Raw genomic sequence first — 20,752 nt, forward strand, 5'->3', positions numbered from 1 at the left:
GTTCCAGAAGAAAGGAGGGGGCAGAAAGCTTCTTTAGAGAAAATACTGGCTGAAAAATTCCCTGGGGAAAGAAACAGACATCCGTATCCAGGAAACCCAAAGAATACCAAACAATATACATCTAAAGAGGGACACACCAAGACAATTAAACTGTTAAAAGTTAAAGAAAAGTAGAGTATCAGCAAGAGAAAAGCAACTTGTTACATACAAGGGCACTCCCATAAGACAATCAACTAGTTTTTTAGCAGAAACCTTGTAGGACAGAGGGAGTGGGATGGTATATTCAAAGTGCTAGAAGAAAAAACCAGCCAAACAAGAACAGTCTACCCAGCAAAGATGTCCTTCAAAATTGAAGGAGAAATAAAATAATTTTCCAGACAAACCAAAGCAAAATAAATTCATTACCACTAGACCAGCCTTACTCAAATCCCAACACTGAAAAGGACTAATTCAAGGGGCAACTGGGTAGCTCAATTGGTTAGGTATCCGACTCTTGGTTTTGCCTCAGGTCATGATCTCAGAGTCCGGAGATCCAGCCCTGCATCAGGATCTCTGCTCATCCAAAGTCTGCTTCCCTGCCCCTTCTCTCTATCTCAAACAAACAAATAAATAAATAAATCTTTTTTTTTTTTTTTAAGGGTTTTAAGTTGAAGTGAAGGACACTAGCTAGTAACATAAAAGCATATGAAACTGTAAAATTCACTGGTAAAGGTATATATATAAATAGTTTAATAGAAAATAATACGGTAATGGTGGTAGGTGAATCTCTTACAACTCTAGTATAAAGGTTAAAAGACAAAAGTATTAAATATAACTATAATAATAATTTGTTAATGGATGCACACTATAAAAGATGTAAATTGTGCGGTGCCTGGGCACTCCAGTCAGTTGACCATCTGACTCTTGGTTTTAGCTCAGGTTGTGGTCTCAGGGTTGTGAGCTCAAGTCCCACATTGGGCTCTACACTCAGCATGGAGTCTGCTTCAGATTCTCTCTCCCCTCCTCTACCCCTCCCACTCATGTTCTCTCTCTAAAATAAATAAAATCTTTTAAAAAAAGATGTAAATTGTGACATCAAATATAAACTTTGGGAGTGGGAGTATAAAAATGTAGAGGTTTTACATACATTTGAAGTTATAGCTTAAAACAGACTGTTAAAACTACAAGACGTCTTATGCAAGCTTCATGCAACCACAAAGCATAAGCCTATAGTAAATAAATAAAAAAGATTAAGAGAAAGGAATCAAAGCGTAACACTACGAGAATCATTAAATTACAAAGGAAGAAAGCAAGAGAGGAAGAAAGGAATAAAGGAACTACAAAAGAGCTAGAAAACAGTTAGCAAAATGGCAATCATAAGCCATGCCTATCAATATTTTAAATGCACACAGACTACGTTCTCCAGCGAAAAGCCATACATACAGTGGCTGAATGGATGAAAAAAATCAGGACTCAAACTGCTGAGTGGCTCATTTCAACTTTAAGGACACACAGAGACTGAAAGTGAAGTGATAGAAAAGAGATACTCCATGCAAACAGAAGCCAAAAGACAGCAGGAGTAGCTAGCCTTATATCAGATAAAACAGACATTAAGCCAAAGACTGTAACAAGAGATTTTAAAAAAAGGTCATTATACCATGACAAAAGGGTCAGTTCATCAAGAGCATATAACAATTATAAATATTTATACACCAGTCTTCCTCCACGGTTCCCTTGGTTCTCCACCCCTCCTTCCCGTGGTGCTCAGTGGATCATGGTCAATCCTCCAGTGAGGTAGATCAAGATCAAAGCTGGCATGGCGAAGTGATTGGTCATAGAAAAAATAATGCATGAAACAGAAGCAAAAGAAGAAAAGATTGAAAAAAAAAAAAAAGAAAACTGAAGATGGTGAAAATCATTCAATTAAAAAGGAGGCAGAGATCCTAGAAGAGTCCTAGATAATGATCCCAGATTGCTAGCACAGGTTGGAAGCCGCATATACTGATGTTCTGCAGTTAGTAGAGAGTGGAAAAGACTTGCAAGAAGCTGAGGACTAAAAGGAAGCATGTTTAGTATTAGATTTAGTGAAGTTAGAAGCCTGAAGTTTTCTGTATAGGGTGTTTTTTTGCATTAAATCTTGGGATCCATTCCACAATTCATTATTTTTGGCCACTGCTGTGTGTTCAAGTAGTATGAGAATGTGCTTCTTTTTACTTAGTTGCATAGATTTTTTCTTTGCCTAATTTAATGTATCAAATGAGTTCATCTAATTAAAAAAATATGCATCCAATTATTGAATCACCCAAATACATAAAGCAAATACTAACATTCTGAGGGGAGATCTAGAGAGCAGTACAGTAATAGTAGGAAACCTAAATAACCCAAATGGATAGATCACACTGACAGAAAATCACTATGGAAACACTGGACTTAAATTATATGTTTGACCAGATGGATCTAACAGACATATGCAGAACATTTCATTTAACAACAGCAGAATAACGCATTTTTCTCAAGGGTACAGGGAATATTCTCCAGGATAGATTGCATGTTATATGTCACAAAACAAATCTTAATAAATTGAAAAAAAACTGGTATCATATCAAGCATCTTTTCCAACCACGATGTTATGAAATTAAAAATCAATTACAAAAGGAAAACTGGAAAACACACAAATACATGAAAATTAAACAACATGCTTTACAAATAACCAATGAGTCAAAGAAGAAATCAAAAGGGAAATCAAAAAACATGTCTAGGCAAATGAAAATGTAAACAAAATAAACCAAAACTTATGAGATGCAGCAAAAGCAGTTTTAAGAGGGAAGTTTATAGCACTTAACACTTACATAAAATAAACGAAAGATCTCAAACAGCTTAACTATACATCTCAACAAACTAGAAGAAGAAATAACTATGCCCAAAGTTAGCAGAAGGGTGAAAGAAAGATCAGTGCAGAAATAAATGAAATAGAGACTAGAAAAACAATAGAAAAGATCAAAGAAATTAAGAGATGTCTATTTTAAAAGATAAAACAGACAAACCTGTGGCTAGACTAAGAAAAAATGGAGAGACTTAAATAAAATCAGAAATGAAAGAGAAAACACAGAAATAGTAAGGATCATAACAAACTACTATGAACAATTATATACCAACAACTTAACCTACAAATGGATAAATCCCTAAAAACATACAACTTTTACTAAGACTGAATCATGAAGAATTAGAAAATCTGAACAGACGGATTACTAGTGAAGAGACTGAATAAGTAATCAAAATCCTTCTGACAAAGAGAAGTCCAAAACCAGAAGGCGCTACTGGTAAATTCCACCAAGTATTTTAAGAATTAATACCAATCCTTCTTAAACTTTTCCAAAAAGTGTAAGAGAAGGGAACACTTCCTAAGTCATTTTATAAGGCCAATATTACCCTGATACCAAAGCTAGACAAGGACTCAAGAAATTTACAGGCCAGTATCTCTGATGAACATAAAATCTCAACAAAATATCAGCAAATCAAATTAAACAGTACATTAAAAGTATCATACATTATGATCAAGTGGGATTTATTCCAGGGATGCAGGGATGGTTCAACATCCACAAATCACTCACTGTGATACTCCCATGTTACAAAATGAAGGATAAAAATCCTATGATCATCTCAATAGATGCAGAAAATGTATCTCACACAATTCAACACCCTCTCCACAAATTGGTTACAGAAGGAACGTATCTCAATAAAGACCATACTTGAGAAGCTCACAGCTAACGTCACACCCAACACTGAAAAGCTTCTCCTCTACTATTATGAACAAGATAAGGATGCCCACTTTCATCAATTTTATTCAAAATTGTGTTGGAAGTGGGGTGCCTGGGTGGCTCAGTGGGTTAAGCCTCTGCCTTCAGCTCAGGTCATGATCTCAGGGTCCTGGGATCGAGCTCCACCTTGGGCTCTCTGCTAGTGGGAGCCTGCTTCTCTCTCTCTCTCTCTCTCTCTACCTCCTTGTGAGCTCTCTCTGTCAAATAAATAAATAAAATCTTTAAAAAAAATAGTGTTGGAAGTGTCAGAGCAATTAGGCAAGAAAAAGAAATAAAGACATCCAAATTAGGAAAGAAGTAAAATAATCTCCCTCTGCAGATGACATGATATTATATATCGAAAATCCTAAAGTCTCCACCAGAACCTATAAAAGAAATTGAAGAAGACACAAATGTTCTATATGGGTAGATTTTTTTTTTTCTGTGCTATGTCCTCCATAACCAGCCCCAAGACCTTGTTTGTGAGACTTGTGATGTGTGAATAACGATGGGAGCCGGGTTGTTGAAATACATTTTCTGGTCTCCAGGTCAGAACTGGCTCTTCTGTTCTGGATGTCAAGATCTCTAAATCTTGTCTTACCTCCCCTCCTGCTCCAGGCCCCACCGGCTCCCTAGAATGGAATCCGGGAGGGGAAGCAGACGCACATAGCCCAGGCTTCTTCCCTTCTCTTACCTTCATCTATGTGTAGATTTCTTTCCTCTTCTGTTTTTATTAGGTATCTATAATAACAATAATAAAGTTTTCTTTTCTTTTTCAAAACCAAAACACAGCTGTTGTGAATCTTTTCACAGAACAATAAATAAATGGAAAGATTCACTGTCTTCATGGATTGGATGAATTAATATTGTTAAAATGTCCACATTACCCAAAGCAATTTATAGATTCATTGCGATCCCTATCAAAATTCCAATGGTATTTTTCACAGAAATTTAAAAAAAAATCCTAAAATTTGTATGGGACCATGAAAAATCCTGAATAGCCAAAGCAGTTTTGAGAAAGAACATCAAAGCTGGAGGCATCATATTTCTTAATTTCAAACTGTATCACAAAGTTACAGTAAGTAAAACAGTATGGTATTGGCATTAAAAAAAAAAAAAGACACATAGATTAACAGAATAGGATAGAGAGCCCAGAAATAAACCCATGCATATATGGTCAATTAATTTTCAAAAGGAGCTAAGAATATACAAAGGGGGAAAGTCTGTTCAATAAACGGTGCTGGGAAAACTGGATAGCCTCCTGCAAAACAATAAAACTGGACCTTTATCTAATACCATCCATAAAAATCAACTAAAAATGGATGAAAGACTTGAATGGAAGACCTGAAACTAAAACTCTTGGAAAAAAACACAGTAGGTAAGCTCCTTGACACTGGACTTGGAGATGAGCTTTTGTACTGAACACCTTAAAACAAAGGCAACAAAAGCAAGAATAAACAAGTGGGATTATATCAATCTAAAAAGCATCTGTACAGCAAAGGAAACCATCAACAAAATGAAAAGGTAATCTATGGAATGGAACAAAATATTTGCAAACCACATTTTTGATAAAGGGTTAATACCAAAAATTTATAAGGAACCCATACAACTCAAAAGCACCCCCCCCCCAAATAACCCATTTAAAAAAATGAGTAAAGAACCTGAATAGATAGATGTTTTTCCAGAAGACATACAAATGGTCAACAAGTATATGAAAAGCGACTCAAATATCCCTAATCATCAGGGAAATACAAATCAAAACCACAATGAGGTATCTATCACCTCACAACTGTTAGAATGGCTATTACCAAATTCCTAGAAACAGAGAAGAGAATGTGCTTGCAATTGGGGTATGGGGAGGAATAGGGAGAGCCTGGAAAAAGGGTACAGACTTTTAGTTGTGAGATGAATGTAGTCTGAGGACCTAAAGTGTAATACGGTGACTGTAGTTTTTAATACACTATTTTATAATTAAAATTAACTAAGAGAGAACTTAAGTGTACATACGTGCACGCACACACACACACACACACACACACACACAGTGGGTAAATATATAAGGTGACAGCTGTGTTAACCCAACTGTGAGAATCCTTTTACAATGTGTAAGTACATCAAATCATCCTGTTGGACATTTTAATGTTGGACATTTACCTTACAATTTTGTAAATTACACCTCAGCAAAACTGAAAAAATAAGTAAAAATGCCATGACCAAAACACTAATGAAATTTCATTTCAACAAATAGGTAATTAATTTAATTTGAACGTATAGCCACTAAACCATGTTGCTAATCATGGTACCAGAACACTGGAGCATTAACGGAAACAATTCTGCCAAGCAGCTGAGGAAAAGGTGGTCATGAGTACTACAAGAATCAGTACTATGCATGGTCTTAGACACATTCAGTGTTGTTCACAGATGATTTGTATCTTTAGGACAGCAATCAATATTTCTCCCTCATTATTATGGGAAACCTAGCAATACAGCGCCTTCGTTTAGATTACAGGGTAGAGAGATATATGTAAATAACCCTAAAGATACTCCACACTGCATTAAAAGCCTAGAATAATATTCTTACACTGCACTCTTTTTAAAAGCGATGAACAAGTAAGTCCAGAAAAAAGTTAAAAGTATTTGATGATCATTAGGCAGTGAGAAAGAGTAACCATTTCTGGTAATACCCTGAAGACAGACTTCCTTTGCTCCTCAAAGAAGAACGTACCCCTTGAGGGGCTGACTGAGAAAGATGACAGAAGTGTAATGGTTTACTGTATTTTTCTATTTTTAATAAAAATAGGCTATAATAAAAGTGAGAAAAATAAAACTACCTAAAAATTGTGAGTGGCAGCAAGTGATATCCCTTACAAAAGTCACAAGAGAAAAGTAAAGACTGCAGACTGTCTTCACAATAGTTGTCATTTACATAATATAAATACAAAAACATTTCATTTAAGTGCCCCCCCCCCATTTCACTTCAGGAAAAGTGTGGTGAATTGGCTGAATCTGACAAGCTTTCTAATTGAGGAGTCTTCTGTGAGAAAAAAAATGAGAGCGTGCACCAGAACATTTTTACTATGGAAGGGAGATTTGCCTAATCTAATCCAAACTACCTGTTTCAGTACAAATTCCTCAAAATGAAATGTCCACATTCTCTGAAGTACTAACCCCAAATTATCTTTATAATCTTGACTTCAGACATCTAAAATGTTGAATTGGATGGCCAGAAATAAAAACTATTTACAAGAATTTTCTTAGGAGTAACAAGTAACAGCGGAGGGTTATGTGGTAGGTGAAAACAGAAAGTAGCTCTATATAGAGTGCTCTATATAGAGCAACTCCTCTATATAATTAGAAATATGGTACCTCACACCATAAACTAATAAACTTAATGAGTAAAAAATGTCCAACTAGAAGAGATGAAGCAGGCTCCCATCAACACATCGAGGATGTGACTACTCAGAGAAGTCATAGCAGGTACTGGCTCAGAAGTGTCATCATCTTTTTGATGTCCAGAGGAATAATGCTGCCACGGTCTTGGTGACTGCTTGCTGGGAGTAGCTACATAAAGTATACAAGGAGTTAAAAAATCACCTGTGCACCAAATAGAAAAAGAGCCTGTGATAAACTGGGTGGAGAAATACACTATGGAGAGCAAGACTGCCCAGAAGCAAAGGAGAAAACTGCCAAGCGCATTTTTGTTTTTTAAGAGAGAGGGAGCAGGGGCACCTGGGTGGCTCAGTGCTTAAAGCCTCTGCCTTCAGCTCAGGTCATGATCTCAGGGGCCTGGGATCAAGCCCCACCTCGGGCTCAGCAGGGAGCCTGCTTCCCCCACTCTCTCTGCCTGACTCTCTGCCTATTTGTGATCTCTCTTTCTGTAAAATAAATAAATAAAATCTAAAAAAAAAAAAAAAAGAGGGAGCATAAGCAAGTGGGGGTAGGATGGGGTAAGGCAGAGGGAGAGAAAGAATCTTTTCTTTTTCAATTTTTAAAAAAGATTATTTATTTATTTATTGGGGGGGTACAAGTGAGAGTGAGCAGGGGAGTGACAGGCAGAGGGAGAGGGAGAAGCAGGCTCCCCACTGAGCAGAGAGCCCGATGTGGGGCTCAATCCCAGGACCCTGAGATCATGACCAGAGCCAAAGCCAGGCACTTAATGGACTGAAGCACCCAGGTGCCCCAAATAGAATCTTTTTATTTTTATTTATTTGTTTTTTTAAGATTTTATTTGTCAGAGAGAGACACAGCGAGAGAGGGAACACAAGCTGGGGAGTGGGAGAGAGAGAAATGGGCTTCCGCTGAGCAGAAGCTAAAGACAGCAGCTGAAGGACTGAGCCACCCAGGTGCTCCTGGAGAGAGAATCTTAAGCGGCCTCCAGGTCCAGCAGAGAGCCTGATGTGGGGCTTGATCCCGTGACCCCAAATTCATGACCTGTGCTGAAAACAAGAGTTGGACGCTCAGCTGAGCCACCCAGGCACCCTGCCAAGTGCAATTTAGATCTGAAGCACTTGTAAAGAAAGTTCAACCACCACCAATTTGTACATGCATCTATCTTGATTGAAACAGCTATAGATGATTTATTAAATAGGAACTAGTCTATGTGACAAAATCTTTTTGTTTACGATTATAAACCGAAGTTGTATTTTACCTGGGGGTCATTGTCATAGGGACATTCTGCCTTTTTGCAGGCTTTTGCTCTAGGAACTCCACCTTTTTGTAGGCTCTCACAGAGATCAGGGAGAATCCAGATAAAGTTTCTACCATGGTTCTGGCTAGTGGAGAGGAACAGCAACCACTGTAAGATCTGCCCTGACCATTCTCCCTTGGGAAACAAAAGCCTTCACCTGCACGCGGCCCCAGCTGAGGACATTAGTGGAATGCTACTGCAGCTGGGGGTAGCAGACTAGCCCATCTCATTTAAGTGGAGGGGGAACCTCTCATTTAAGTGGAGGGGGAACCTCAGAGGGAAGGGCTTTAAGGTTACAGACTGAGCCAGTGGATACAAAAAGAAGGGAACAGAGGAGTAGGAGTGGAAATTCTTCTGACTGCCCAATACTGTGTACTCCAAAGACAGATTTAATCACAATGTTATAGAGTGTTTCCCCTCATCCATACCCCACCAGCATGCAAACAAATCTCTAGTAATAACAGTGGCCTGTACCTGAGAGACCTGAAAGAGATAGACAGACTTTCTCTGGGGAACAGCACAGAGGGAAGACCTGAAACCAAGGGAAAAAAAAAAAAAAATAGAGAGAGAGAGAGATAAAAACAAAGTTGCTAGTGTAAATTGAAGTCTGTGGTACTCATAGCAATAGCAAACCTCAACAATGGTAACCACGGCAACACAAAACTTCAAATGTAGTCCAACTCTTGGCTAGATTAACACAAATCTCCACACTAAAGGCCAATTTATCTCAGTTTCTACTGCTCTCTACAACAAGCCCGCCTTTCAACAACAACAATGACAACAATGATGAAGACATACCAAAAGATAAGCAATAAATACAGTCTAAAAAGAAATCAATCTTTAGAACAACACTCAGATATGACAGAGATTTTAGAACTACCAGAGAGGGAATTTTAATTTTTAAATAACTTATAACAACATTAAAGGCTCTAATGAGCAAGGTAGTCATCATTCAAGACCAGATATGTAATTTTAAGAGAGATATGGAAACTATAATAAACAGTCAAATGAAAATGCTAGAAAATTAAAAAAAAAAACACATGGTAACAGAAATGAAGAGAGCCTTCAAAGGGCTCATCACTAGACTTGACATAGTCAAGGAAAGAATCAGGTAACTTGAAATTAGTAGAAATACACAAACTGAAAGGTAAAGAGAAAAATAGAACATCCAAAAGCTGTGGGACAGTATCAGTGTAAGGCAAGCATTGCAAGCTGGAATCCCAGAAGGGGAAGAAAATGAAAGGGACAGGTGAAATATCTGAATAATAATGGGTAAACATATTCCAAAATTCTCACAGATAAAAGCCACATATCTAAGAAACAGAGATCAGCAGCGGGGGGGAAAAAAACAAATAAATCACATTTGGGCAAATTATATTCAAATTGCTGAAAACCAAAGACACAAAAAAATCTTGAAGGCAGTTGGGGGAAAAGAACCCATCTTACCTACTGCTATAGACAGAATGTTTATAACCCCCTCTGGATTCATATATTGAAGTCCTCTAACAATCAGTGTGGTTTTATTTGGAAATGAGGCCTCTAAGGAAGTAATGAAGGTAAAATGAGGTCCTAAAGGTAAGATTAGTATCCTTTTAACTCACCAGAGAGCTCATGTACTCCTCTTCTCACTAGGAGAGGTCATGGGAGGACACAGTGAGAAGGTGGCCATCTATAAGGCAGGACTAGAGCCTTCACCAGAAACCAACCATGCTGGCACCCTGATCTCAGATGGCCAATCTACAGAACTGGCAACCTAAGCAGATTAAGACATTTACAATAAAGGAGCAAAGATAAGAATGACAGCAAACTTGTCAGAAACCAGGTAAGAAGAAGACAACAGAATGACATAGGTGAAGTGTTGAAAGAAAAACTATCAACCCAGGATTCTATATCCAGTGAAATACCTTCAAAAGTGAGGGAGAGTGGGTAGCTAGCTCAGTTGGTTAAGTCGGTTCTCTCTCCCCCTCTCTCCCTGCCCTGCTCATGTGCTCTCTCTCTCTCTCTTAAAAAAAAAAAAGAAAAAAAAAGTGAAGAAGAAACAAAAACTTTTTCAGACAAATGAAAACTAAGAGAATTCACTACCAGCAGACCTATCCTACAGGAAATGTTTAAGGCGATTTTTCAGGCCAAGGGAATGTGATATAGTTAAAATCTTAGATGTACACAAAGAAATAAAGAGCATCAGAAATGAAAAACTATAATCTTCAGCTTATTTTTTTTAAACACTTATTTGGGAGACAGAGCATACATGTGAGTGGGGTGGTGGAGGGGAAGAAGGAAAGGGGGAGAGAGAATCCTAAGCAGGCTCCACACCCAGCACAGAGCCCAACACAGGGCTCTATTTCATTATTCTGAGATCATGACCTGAGCCAAAATCAAGAGCTGGATGCTTAACTGAATGAGCCACCCATGTGCCTCCAGCTTATTTTTAGTCACACTAAAACACAATTGTTTAAAGCAATAAAAGTAAGAAGATACTGGGTATTTATAATACATATAAAAGTAAAATACATGACATATATGACAGTAAAGATGAGAGACTGGATCTTCCCCCTGAGATCTGGAACAAGGCAAGGAACAAGAACAAGTGTATCTCACTACTCCTTATTCAATCTTGCACTGGAATTGCTCCTAGCTAGTTCAATAAGGCAAGACAAATAAAAGGCATACAAATCAGAAAGGAGGAAATAAAACTGCCTTTATTGGCAAACAACTTGTAGAAAATTCCAAAGAATCTACAAAAAACAACAACAAAAAAAAACCCTGCCTAGAACTAATAAGTGAGTTATAGTAAGGTTGCAGGATACAAGGTCAACATACAAAAATGAACTGTGCTCCTATATACCAGCAATGAAAAAACTGAATTTGAAATAAAAAAAAAAAAAGCATCATTTATCAGAGCACCAAAAAAGAAATATGTAGGTACAAATCTACCAATCATATACAAGGTATGCGAAAAGCTATAAAACACTCATAAAACAAAGATCTAAATAAATGGGGAGCTATACCATGCTCATAGATTAAAGACTCATGTTGTTAAGATGTCAATTCTCTAATTTGAACTATAGACTCAATATGATTCCAATCAAAATCTAAGCAAGATTTTTTTTGTACACATTGATAAATTAGTCTAAAACTTATATAAAAAGGCAAAGAATAGCTAAGTAATTCTGAAACAGAAGAATAAAGTAGAAGAATTCACTGTCCAATTTCAATATCTACTATAAAGGTATAGCCATCAAAGGCAGGTGGTAGTGGCAAAGGAATATACATAAAGGGTAACAGAACAGAAAAGACACGATGAGACGTCAGAAAAACTGGAAACACTGGTGAAATGTGAATAAAGTCTGGTCTTAATAATAATGTACTAATGTTGGTTTCTTCGTTTTGACAAATGCACTATGGTAATGTAAGGTGATAATGTTAAGGAGAAACAAACTGAGTGAAGGGTATACAAAAGCTCGTACTACTTTTGTAACTTTTTAAATAAACCTAAAGTAAACCAAAATAAAAAGTTTATTTTTAAAAAATAGTAAGTATTAAGGAGGGCACTTGTTGGGATGAGCTCCAGGTGTTGTATGTAAGTGATGAATCGCTACATTCTACACCTGGAACTAGTATCAAACTGTGTTAGCTGGAATTTACATAAAAATTGAAAAAAATTTACTGTCAACGTATAAATAAAAACGTTTTGAAAAATTCTGAATGGTAAATGAAAATATTCATAAGAGATTCTTAAATGCAAAAAAGCAGATTAAGTACTATATACACCTTCCCCCCACCCCCAAATTATCAATCTATAAAAAGAGAGATGCTTAGAGGAAACAAAGTAAATATACTAGGATATTTAGTTACCTCTTATAGCTGAGCTCATATTTTTCCATTTTTTTTGTAGTTCTCAAATGTTCTACAATGAATCATAATATAAGATGTATTGAATTTGTACCATTGTGTTTAAGTATTTTTATTTTATATCATAGTAGTTAAGTTACGGGATATCAATGAGAAGAGTAAACATCATTCAAGGACTTGACCTCTTCTGGGGAAGGGGTTAGTACAGTTTTCGTTGTATGCAAGAAAGTTGTATCATGTTAAGCAGAATTATGATCTTCTTTTCTTTATTTAGAGATTAAGTATAGTTTACGGAGATGTGTATGGGTGCCAAGTGTATGGGGGGAGACTTGTATGGTTAATTTTATGTGCCAACTTAAACGAGCCACAGGGTGCCTAGATTAAACATTTATGGGTGTATCTGCGAATGTGTTTTGGGATGAGATTAGCATTTGAATCCATGGAGTCTGTTAGACTGCCCTCCCAAATGTGGGCGGGCATCATCCAATCCCTTGAGGGATAACTAGACCAAAACCAAAACACCCAAAAAACCCAAAAGGAAGAATCTGCCCCTTTTTTCCTTCCTGGCTGCCTGCTTGAGCCAGGCCATTGGTCTTTTCCTGCCCTTGAATTAGAGTTTATACCATCAAATCAGACTAGGACTGGAATTACATTGCTGGCTTTCCTGGGTCTCTGGCTTGCAGATGGTAGACTGTGGGACTTCTCAGCCTCTATAATCACATGAGCCAATTCCTCATAATAAATCTCTTCCTACACATATAACTTATTTATTCTGTTTCTCTGTAGAATCCTAATGCAATTTCCAATTAGAATCTCTTTTCTATGAAAATGTCTCTATCTCCTCAATCTTTATAGGTCTTGCCTTCTATGATCTCTTGATCTCCTTTGCTTTCCTTCTATGGCTCTCCTTGATCACCTAGCATGGAGCCTAATGCAGAGCTTGATCACCTAGGATGGAGCCTAATGCAGAGCTTGAACTCATGACCCTGAGATTAAGACCTGAGCTGAGATCAAAAGTTGGACACTTAACTGGCTGAACCACCCAGGCGCCCCTTCTTTGTTCTTTGAGCCACAAGACAACATGTGCTGTATTATATTGTCTGACAGGCATATTTAGGCCTTATCTTTCCAATTAGAATTCAATACTCTTGAAAGTAAGAGTTTTATCTCTTATTTCTTGGGCGTATATTTTCTTCCATTTGTTCATTTACTTGTTCACTCATTCACTCACTCATTCAACACCCTTGCTAAGTTGCTACTGTATGCCAGGGACACTGCTCACCAATACAACAGTGAGCAACACTAGACTGCTCCCTTTACTCTCAAGGAGATTCCAGTTTCATTAGAGATGCTGAAATCAATTAAGACAACCACAAAACATACGCGTAATTATAAGCTCTGGTAATGCTTTGAAGGAAATATATTTCGGAGGTAAAATGGGAACATAACCTAACCTTGGGTGGAGAAGAGAGTGTACAAGGCAAGAAAGGCTCATCTGGGAGAAGCCATGTTTGAGCTATAATCTAAAGAATGAGGTTTTCACTGCATGAGGTTTACAGCGCGTAAAAGGACGGAGGTGCGAGAAGAGTGTTCTGGAGGGAAGCCTGGGGATGGAGAAGGTGCACAGGGTCACGGTATTTTACACAATAGACTTTAAGCAGGTGAATGACCAAACAGATTCTACGAACCATTTTCTGCAGTCTCTTCTCTTCTCGTTTTTTCTTAAGCTGAGCCTCCTTTTCTTCTGCTTCCCTCTTCTGACGCTCCTCCTCTTGGGCCTTTAACTGGGCCTGGTCAAGAGGAGAGTTGTAAAAAATAAGAATGCTATATTTGTATGGAAGTAAGATTTTTTATGTTGAGGAATGTCAAGTATCTACCAAGAGTACCCGCCTGTCTCTGAAAGAAGCCCGTATTTTCTGATAAAAGTAGAAAAGCCAACCAACAGGTAGTCAGTTGTGTAACTTAAAAGTTTCTTCTCTACTTGGAAAGGAGATACAGAGCAAGAAGAGAACATTAATTTTTCATCAAATAATGATTCCTTTTTAGTTTTTATTTTTACTTGTGAAGTACTAAGTCTAAACGCCATACAGCGTAGGACAAATTTTTTCTTTCATTTCACACACAAAAAACCCCCAAACTGGGCGCCTGGGTGGCTCAGTAGGTTAAGCCGCTGCCTTTGGCTCAGGTCATGATCTCGGGGTCCTGGGATCGAGTCTCGCGTCGGGCTCTCTGCTCAGCAGGGAGTCTGCTTCTCTCTCTCTCTCTGCCTGCCTCTCTGCTGTCTACCTGTGATCTCTCTGTCCAATAAATAAATAAATAAATCTTAAAAAAAAAAAAACAAACAAAAAAACCCCCAAACTGTTGAAACTGTTTATTTTCTCTTAGTAGATACAAAATCTATTTTTGATAGTCTAGGTCAAAACTGCAAGAACTACTCACCTTTGCAACTTACCAGGTTGGACATCTAAATCTAAATATGTAAATCTTCCTCATTGCTGGCTCCCATCAACTTTTATAACATTTCCTTCTTGCTATGCTAATGGTGTTACTGCTTTCTCTCTTTCTTTTCCTAAAATTTTCAGAGTTTGGGCCAGTGGATAAAAAGCTATTTCTGAAGTTAATCTAGCTCGATTGTCTCAAGATACTTAAACAAGCTAGGCTTCTTTTCTTTTTTTTTAGACGGGGGCAGAGAGGTGGGGGGGGGTGGCGTACAGAGAGAGAGAGAAAATCTTAAGCAGGCGAGCCTGATGTGGGGCTTGCGATCTCATCACCCTGAGATCATGACCTGAGCCAAAATCAAGAGTTGGATGCTTAATCGACTGAGCCACCCATGCACCCCTAGGCTTCGTTTTTTCCTTTTTTTAATAAAGACCTATACAAATCCTTTTTCTTGCCTCAGGTTTCATTCTTGATTTACCAATTTGTCCTCTTCTTGTTTCTTCTTCCTCTCTGCCAAGATCCGCCTACGTTCAGCTCGCTGAACTGCTCTCTCTTCCATGGCTAGAAAATAGTAACAGAGTTCCAATATCAAAAATATAAGGAGAACTGCAAAAGAAATGTCTCCACATTTTATAGCAAAATCTCGTGTTATTGTTAGGGTTTTCTTGCAAGTTGAGTGTTTACAATTTCAGAAACATTTATTTGTTTATAAATATAAAATTTATACTTTAAAAATATAAGTTGTAGTTGTATTTATAAATATGTAAGTACGTATATGTTATTTATCTACCCCCTACAGGTTAAAGACCTACAATCCTATCCTCATCAATGATGAACAATTTGCAAATTGTTTTCACGTTTCTATTAGAATAATTGTTTACTGGTTTAAATAAGACAGTGTACCTTGATGATACTTTTATTACTGAAACCCAGAAACCAGAATTTTAAATTGGTAATCCTTCAATGAATGGAGAAAACTTTAACTACATCTAATAAATACTTTGGCAGTACAGTCAGTCCTCAAATCCCATTGAGTCTGCTCTTTTTCCTAAGTCATTATACCTACGTCTGTATATGTAACAACAACAACCAACAAACTAAAGTTTAGGGTCATGATGAATATATTAAAATCTAGTTTTAAGGCTTGGATAGATATACAGATGGGCAGGAAATGGAATTGTACTAGGCATTTGGAGAACTGGCAGCTGAACGAATTCAAGTGTCAGACTCCTGTTCTTGACAGTCTATTAAATATCGATCCAAAAGAAGCAAATGTGCAAGATGGTCTGATAATATGACTCTGTCATCAATCGGGACTTTTACAGGAGAGGGAAATGGGGGGGAGGAGTATCAAGTTCTGCTCACCTAAGTCAGCCAATAGTTACTTTTGCTTCCTTGTGCCATGTTATAGAGAAGAAGATTTAAGTCCAAGTTTCAAGAATTAATAAACAAAAAACTCACCAGGCTATTTCTTACAGATATTAAGTGTTTGCATTGCTGAAAAAAGAAGAGTGGGGTTGCCACAGATGGTGGCAGGGAGGCTGTCTTTAAAGAGGCAGAAACAGAATAGAGGATTAAAGTGAAAGCCCTGAGAGGCAGGCTCTGGTAAGAAGCATGTTTCCCATCTTTTCTAGAGCTAATCACTAAAGACCACTTGAAAAGTAGCCTGGAGTTCTAAAATATGTTAACTCCTTGATCAAACAATCATTTAAAAAAATAATCACATCGAACTGGGCATTTCTGGATCATGCTCAGTGGTAGGCAAAGATGGCATCAACTGCCGTCCTGGCAGAGAGTCAACACAGAGATTGCTAATTTCTTCATTAAAATAAATGGACTTCAGGCACAGTGTGCTTCAGATGGCATCACTTCTTCTAAGGGCAGCAATCTTGCCAAAGGTGAAAAATCAGACTTACAACTATAATATAATTGCCAACGTGCCTACCTCCAAATACAAACATATGCACATTCATGACTATGTATACAGAAAAAACAATCAGTGGATTCGCTAGGTGGCGAATGCTTTTCTTCTCATAGTATTGTTTTGTTTAAACAGTGATTTCTACATGCATCAAAAATGTTATTAAATTAAAATGTCTGGTTTGTAGATTTCACTACTAAAAGCCTATCAAGGTACAACTCATAAAATCATATGGATTGCTGTAAAAGGATCAATAATTCAAAGTTAACAAAGTATAATGACAGATGATCTTTATCAATGTTTGTCCTTAGCAGCTAGCTACTCAAGAGTATTTTTGTGTAACTGTCCCACTTTTTTTCGTAATCCAAACCAATTCAAAATGATATACCTTTCAACACCCCACCCCGCCTCTGGTATTCTTTGGGAAGGCCAAAAAGTTTGGCAGAGAGGGCAGGAAAAAAATGCATGGAACTCTCTGGTGCATTGCACTCTTCACATGTCTAGCCATCTTTGACCAGGTTCTGCCAAGTCTCAAAACTTAAGAGTCACCAGGATTCAGTCCTAGCATATTCTAATTCAGGAAGGAAGATCACCACCACCAGGCCACCACCACCCAGACCGCCCTGCCTTTTAGTATGGGGTGGGGTGCCTTCTGCTGCCTTGGGTTCCTTCTGGGTCCAGAGAGAGAATTTGGGGAGTCACCTCCTCTACCATCAGTCTCAAGGGAAGCAACAGGCGAACTGGGGGTAAAAAAAAAAAAAAAGAAAAAAAAAGGAAAAGAATTCAGACCAATAACCAGCTTTGTTCAAAGCTTTCAAACCTGAGAAACTCAAAGCATTTCACAAATTATAATTAATCTTTACTCTCTAAGATAACTATGTATTAAACCCACTTTAGACGTTGGTGGAACGAAGCATGGAAAAGTTGAGTCACTGGCCGGAGTGTGCCATTAGTCAGGTGCTCTGACTCCCACCCTAGGGCTTCAAATCATTAGGTATCTATCACCCACTTCTTAGCCTTATCACGTGAACTGAGTATGTCTCAAACACATCTGGAACCATTGTAAGTGACTTTTGAGAAATTTGGACTCTTATTCCAGCCTCAAAGATGTTTACTTTTATCCAAAACAACTGCAAATTTAAGCTAGGTAATGAGCCAGCCCAGGGGCTGCTCCATTTGTACCTGACATTGTACAACCCGGCTTCTCAGAACCACACATAATCAGAAACCCAGCATTGAGGCAGAGCAAGTAAGCACTGTTCTCTTTTACTGGTATAGTAACAGAGCTCCTTGGACAAAAGTAGTACAACACAAATGCTAACTGTGTAACTCAAAGGTAGCCAGTTGCCTCAAATATTATAAGTACCTGTCACGGATCAGTCACAATGTAGGGGGGTTGCTTTGTTCTGAATTGTGTACTTTCAAAGAAAGGGAGAGCTCATGGAGTCTGGAAGCTGGACAAAAGAAGTTCAGGGGCCTATCTACCACAGGTGAAAAAACCCCAATCGTAAGTCCAAAGAATATTCTGATATAGTGGACATACTTTGGAAGCACCTGGCAGGTTCTTTTGGGTTCTTTTCTTCTGGGATTCGACAGCAGGCAGCTCTGGGCATCAGTGACTGCTGCAGCCCGCTCTGCAGCCCACCGAGCCTCTGCCAGCCGCTGGCTTTCCTTCAGTTCCAGAATTGTTTTCTGCTGTTCCTGAAGTTTCTTCTTTTGCTTTTCAATCAACAGTTGCTGGAAGATGTGGCGGTTATGGAAATGACCCAAGCACATGGATTCTGCTTTCTGGCTGGTAGTTCTGAGCTTTTTGCTGCTGCCAGGCTGTTGGGAGGGCTCAGCATCCCCAGTCGTGGGCTGCTTATTATCAGATGGGTTCAGAGGGATATGCTGGAGGGGAACCTGCAAGTCACTCTTTGTTGGTCTTCCTAGGTGGGGGCTGGGCATGCAGTCATGGCTCCCTGAGGGAGGCTTTTCCCACAGAGGTGGCCCAGCAGTCACCTGAGAGAGAGGGAGCATGTTACACTTTAGCTGTTTAAAGGACTGTGTTGATGAGATCCCATGTCATCTAATCAGCCTTGTTTGGTTCAATGGTGCATCTAGCCTGTGCTCTGGGCCTGGCTATCTCAGAGGCTACCAGCCTTAGCTCTGTGAGCTATTCTCAGAGTGTGGACTGATGCTCACCACGGAACCTGTGTGGGCGAGTGGCTACAGAGTACAGGCCATTGCCATGGGCCAGGCCATTTGCAATAAGAAAACTGTACTCAGAAATTTCTGATTTGGATAGTTTATTTGTGAATGAGGCAGGATTACTCCAGATATATATTACAGGAACTTTAATCTGCATGAATTAACTCTGAATTTTGTGGCAAAGGACATATTCTCCCTCAAGAATGTTTGAAAACTACCAAATACCTTTATAAATCAATAATAGCTCTGTTCTCTCAATGCTTCTCTTGCCACTAATAACTGAATCACAGGGTATGTATGTATGTATATACTTATTCACTCATTCACTCATTCATTCTCAGGATCAAAGCATGGATTACAGTTCACAATCTCCAGACTATTGCCAGGCTATCTGTGGGGAATATCTGTAAGCCCAGGATTACCAGGCAAATATCTGCATTACATAAGAATATTATCAATAATATTATATTTTAGCATATGGCTTAGTAGTTTTAAAAGCTTTATCCTAAGATGATGTGGTATACACACACACACACACACACACACACACACACATAATGGAATACTATACAGCCATCAAAAGAAATGAAATCTTGCCATTTGTGATGACATGGATGGAAATAGAGGGTATCATGCTTAGGGAAATAAGTCAATCGGAGAAGGACAACTATCTTATGATCTCACTGATATAAGGAAGTGGAGATGCAATGTGGAGGGTATGGGGGGTAGGAAGAGAATAAATGAAACAAGATTGGATCAGGAGGGAGACAAACCATAAGAGACCAATCTCACAAAACAAACTGAGGGTTGCTGGAGGTAGGGGGGCAGGGAGAGGGTGGTAGGGTTAGGGACATTGGGGAAGGTATGTGTTGTGGTGAGTGTTGCGGAGTGTGTGAACCTGATGATTCACAGACCTGTACCCCTGGGGCTAATAATACATTATATGTTAATTTAAAAAAAAGAAAAAAAGCTTTATCCTGTAATGGATCTCATTTAATAGACTGAGGTATCACCCAATTTTAAGCTCTATATAGAAGGGTAGGAAACAGAATTCTTAACTGGAAAAACATCTCCTGGCCAAAATAATGCATAGTTAAAATGTCTCTTCTGGAATGGTTTGATTCCATGGCCTAAGGTCTGACCAGCTTTTGATTCTGCCATCTGTAGTGGTACAAGGAGAAAGATACTATGGACTACTTGTTTCTTAGAAGCTTCTTGTTCTAAGGTACTAAAAAATATTTTTCATGATGATGGAAATATTTCCTATAGACTCAGCTAGAGTGAAAAAAGTGATATATGGAAACTCTGACATGCTAAAGACTAAAAAATAACCTCCTATTTCAGAAATGTCAATGGACATTTATTCAAAAGAACACCTGCTTAAGTAATTTAGCATCAAGCAGGGTATATGTTTTAGACCTTTTTAAACTTTGTGATAATGGTACATTATTAACCCAGCAAGACTGTAAAAGCCTTGAGTATAGCACAACAATTTCTTTTGGATCACAGTAACTTTTCAAGGTGAAAATAGGAGAATGAAATAAAGCTTAATGGTACAGACTATACTTAGTACAGGATTGAACAGTCTGGCATAATTAGTGAAAGTCACCTATTAGCTTACTGATAATTTTGAAAATTTTCAAGATATAATGCATGCATTTGTGGTACATGAGTCCCTTTGTATAATTAGTGGGGATCTAACTAAAGATACCATATTTTATTTGTTCATGTTATACTCTACATTCTGGAAAAAATTAGGGTTTATCTAATAAACTAGAGAGTCTATTATGTCCTTTTATTTTCACTTGCTCTATTTTTTATGCTATCCTTTCTTGATAAAATTCTGTTCGGAGATTTAAAGGCTTTTATTTGAGTCCTATATATACA

General features: G+C 38.1%; 1 protein-coding gene across 2 annotated transcripts in view; it reads right to left on the reverse strand.

Annotated features, from left to right (window-relative positions):
• The window catches only part of CCDC191 (coiled-coil domain containing 191), an 89,584-nt gene that overhangs the window by 24,240 nt on the left and 44,592 nt on the right, over nt 1-20,752 (reverse strand). For both annotated transcript variants that reach the window (XM_082740781.1, XM_082740782.1), the window contains exons 10-13: nt 18,219-18,676; nt 17,303-17,415; nt 15,233-15,315; nt 14,004-14,105 (exon numbers count right to left, since the gene is read on the reverse strand). In XM_082740781.1, the coding sequence (XP_082596907.1) occupies nt 14,004-14,105; nt 15,233-15,315; nt 17,303-17,415; nt 18,219-18,676 (756 nt within the window). The remainder of the gene's footprint in view (nt 1-14,003; nt 14,106-15,232; nt 15,316-17,302; nt 17,416-18,218; nt 18,677-20,752) is intronic.

The sequence above is a fragment of the Mustela nivalis genome (assembly GCF_964662115.1).
Source record: "Mustela nivalis genome assembly, chromosome: 1".
Taxonomy (NCBI): Eukaryota; Metazoa; Chordata; class Mammalia; order Carnivora; family Mustelidae; genus Mustela; species Mustela nivalis.